The sequence below is a fragment of the Tamandua tetradactyla genome, chromosome 24, assembly GCF_023851605.1.
Source record: "Tamandua tetradactyla isolate mTamTet1 chromosome 24, mTamTet1.pri, whole genome shotgun sequence".
NCBI lineage: Eukaryota > Metazoa > Chordata > Mammalia > Pilosa > Myrmecophagidae > Tamandua > Tamandua tetradactyla.
The window spans coordinates 562,711-565,879 of NC_135350.1; the positions used below are offsets into that span (position 1 = coordinate 562,711).

Genomic DNA, 3,169 nt, shown 5'->3' on the forward strand with positions numbered 1-3,169 from the left:
TTATACAATTTATACCAGTTCTATTATTACTGTTAATGTAACATACTAGTAACATACATAGTAACCTACAACTATTATGTTTTCCTCCCCAAAATATCTATTTTGAAAGAAAATTTTTGTGTTCCCAATGGATAGAAAGAGATATAGATATATGCATAGACAGAACCCAAGGTACATGCATGTGCTTGTGCATATGTATAAATTTCTATAAATATACATAGGTATGTGTGCTCTATATAGATAGATATCTAGATATAGATGTTTTTCTGTGAATTTTTCAATGTTTTCTATGAATTCAATCTCAGTGGATTGCTCCCTAAGTAATTTTGTCACTCTTATGTCATCTGTAAACATGTTTTATGACATAAAACCTTTCTGAGCGCTCTTTTAACCTCTGTGTTTCTCAAGCTGTAGATGATGGGATTTAACATTGGGGTAATAACCCCATACAGCATCGAGATGAGCCTGTCTCTGGCTGGTGAGTGCTGACTAGAGAGGGGTGGATGTAGGTAAAAATTGCTGTGCCATAAAACAGACAGACTACAAGGAGGTGGGAAGTGCATGTGGAAAAGGCTTTCCGTTTCCCTTCGGCTGACTGGATCTTTAGGATGGCGGATATGATGTAGATATAAGAGACAAAGGTGATCAGAGAGGAAGGGATGGATAAAATACCTCCCACCACTAAAATAAGCATATCTGCCACGTACGTGGAAGAACAGGAGAGGGCGACCACTGGCGGGATGTCACAGTAGTACTGGTTAACCCGATTGGATTTACAGAAAGACAGGCGGAAGGTGAACACGGTATGCAGAAGGGAATTAAGAAACCCTGTTGCCCAGGTCCCAGCAGCAAGCAGGGCACAGCGTACCTTAGTCATTATGAGGGTGTAACGAAGGGGGAAACAGATGGCCACGTAGCGGTCATAAGCCATGACCGTGAGAAGGAAGACCTCAGTCCCTGTCAGGGCCACCCAAAAATAAAGCTGCAAAGCACACCCAACAAAAGAAATGCTCTGCTTCTCAGTCAGGAGGTTCTCGAGCATCTTAGGAACAGTAGCTGATGGGCAGAATATGTCTAAGAGGGACAAATTTGCCAAGAAGTAATACATGGGTGTGTGCAGCTTTTTGACAGTCCCGATGGTGAGGAGAATGGCACCATTTCCCACCAAAGTGACCTGATAGATGACAGCAAAAACCCCAAAGAGTGGATAGCGCACCTCGGGGAGATCAGAGAGGCCTATGAGGATAAACTCACTCACGGTGGTGAGGTTGTAGACGTCCATCTCCTTTCTCCACACGGGTCTTTCTGCAGATAATTAAACCAGCATACAAAAGTTAGAATCAAAAACCTTGAAGCCAAACGATGAGAAATACTTGGAAAATAGTTCCAGGGAGCTTGATGAATTGTGTTAGCATTATTTTAATTATACATTTCAATTATTACATTTTCTAATAAAAACATACGGTGCATTTATAGTATTTCTTGGAATATTCATGCTCGCATTTTAACCAGAAGGTGAAATTTTTCAAATTCCGCCTCAGTGAAACCTTGGTTGATCTTTAAGGAACTTTTGGTAATTCACAATTCAGTGAAAGCTGATGGTGCATCCTCTGCATCTCCTTTGGCATTTCACCTTTTTTGCGTTTATTATCCTGGTGTTTAGAGTTTCATGCATAGTCTCAATACTAAGTACTTTGAAGGTTGAAGCTGCGTGTTATTCCTTAATATGTAAAGTTTAATAAATGTTAGCAACTGGCAGGCACATAACGGAAGATTGATAAATAATTATTGAGTGAAAGAATGAATTGAATGTAGCTTGATTTGACAAATCAAATATTTTCTATTGGAAAAGAATATAACAACGCTTCTATAACTTCAAAATAATAATCATTTAAATGTGAACATTAATACGTCGTCTCCTTGGAAGGTATACCTTAATAGAAATTAAATTTATCCCATATAGCATAAATGAAACTTGACTGATAGTGTCTGCATTTTATCCCAACAAGAAACAGACATATTTGCATAAATATTCAATTCCCTTTCCACTTAAAATGCAAATATTTGACCATTTGGAGCTTCAGATTTATATATCCTTACACATATAGCTTTTATTTACCCTTGTTTAATTTTCAAATTACATTTTAGTTTAGCATAATAGCCCAAATCATCACAAATTTATGATTACTTGCAAAAATACATTAATTTAATGGACATTCTACAAATTGGTACTATGTAGTTGTTTTGTCACTTTAACTTCTAATTTCTTCTGTTTCTATAAACATGAAATGCTCATGATAGAAAATTTAAACAGAAAAATATATTTAGAAAATAAAATGCAAAAATCTATTTCTACGTTTCCACTTACACAATTCCCAACCCTCATTTTCTTTACCTCTGGAAACTTAATTTTTTGGTTCAGTAAAATGTGTAGCATAATAATGCAAAATATACATAATTATTTCTTTAAACAAAAGTTTTAAACAAATTGTTTTAAAACAAATAGTTTTCCACCAAGTTATTTCCCTCTGAACAGTTTACCTAGGAATTGCTGAGATTAATTGGAAGATGGTATTATTCTTTCCTTAGAAGCACTATAATTATATCTACTCAATTTTTCCTTAAGCAGTGCCAGTTTTGTGCCCTACCCGAGAGAAAATAAACTCTTCTCAATAATTTCTCAATGATGAAGTTATTGAAAGAATATTTTATACTAAGAACAAAAAGTTTAGATAACATTATTCAATGAACAAAAGTTTGTTAAATAAATGAATATGGGTGGACTGAAGCAAAAAATATATGTAGCATTAATTCTTAATTTCTCAAATGTTCAAGATTCCATAAAATGTTATGAATATATACTAATACTTTGACAGGATAACAGTGGATAGAATAATTTAATTACAAGAAACAACATTTTGAGACAGCAAATACTAAGTTTGGAATTCAGGGACCATTTTCCTTTATACCCACACTTAGGAATTTGACTTATTTTTTCTAAACAAGAATTACGGTAATTAAGTCAGTTACAGCTTGATTTAAAACACGGAGGTGAATTCTACATCAGGCTAAATGACCAATGTGTATTCTGAAGAAGTAATAATGCCTTTTTTTTACACCATATGTTTTTCTAACAATGCTTAAATTGCTTTAGTAAAACCTTTGGTTT

The 3,169-nt window shown here is 34.7% G+C and overlaps 1 protein-coding gene across 1 annotated transcript; it reads right to left on the reverse strand.

Moving 5' to 3' along the window:
- Positions 1–335: 335 nt before the first annotated feature.
- Positions 336–1,282, reverse strand: LOC143668552 (olfactory receptor 5V1-like). The gene is given in 2 exon segments (XM_077143245.1): positions 336–496; positions 499–1,282. Coding segments are annotated over 2 exon segments (945 nt in total).
- Positions 1,283–3,169: the final 1,887 nt, after the last annotated feature.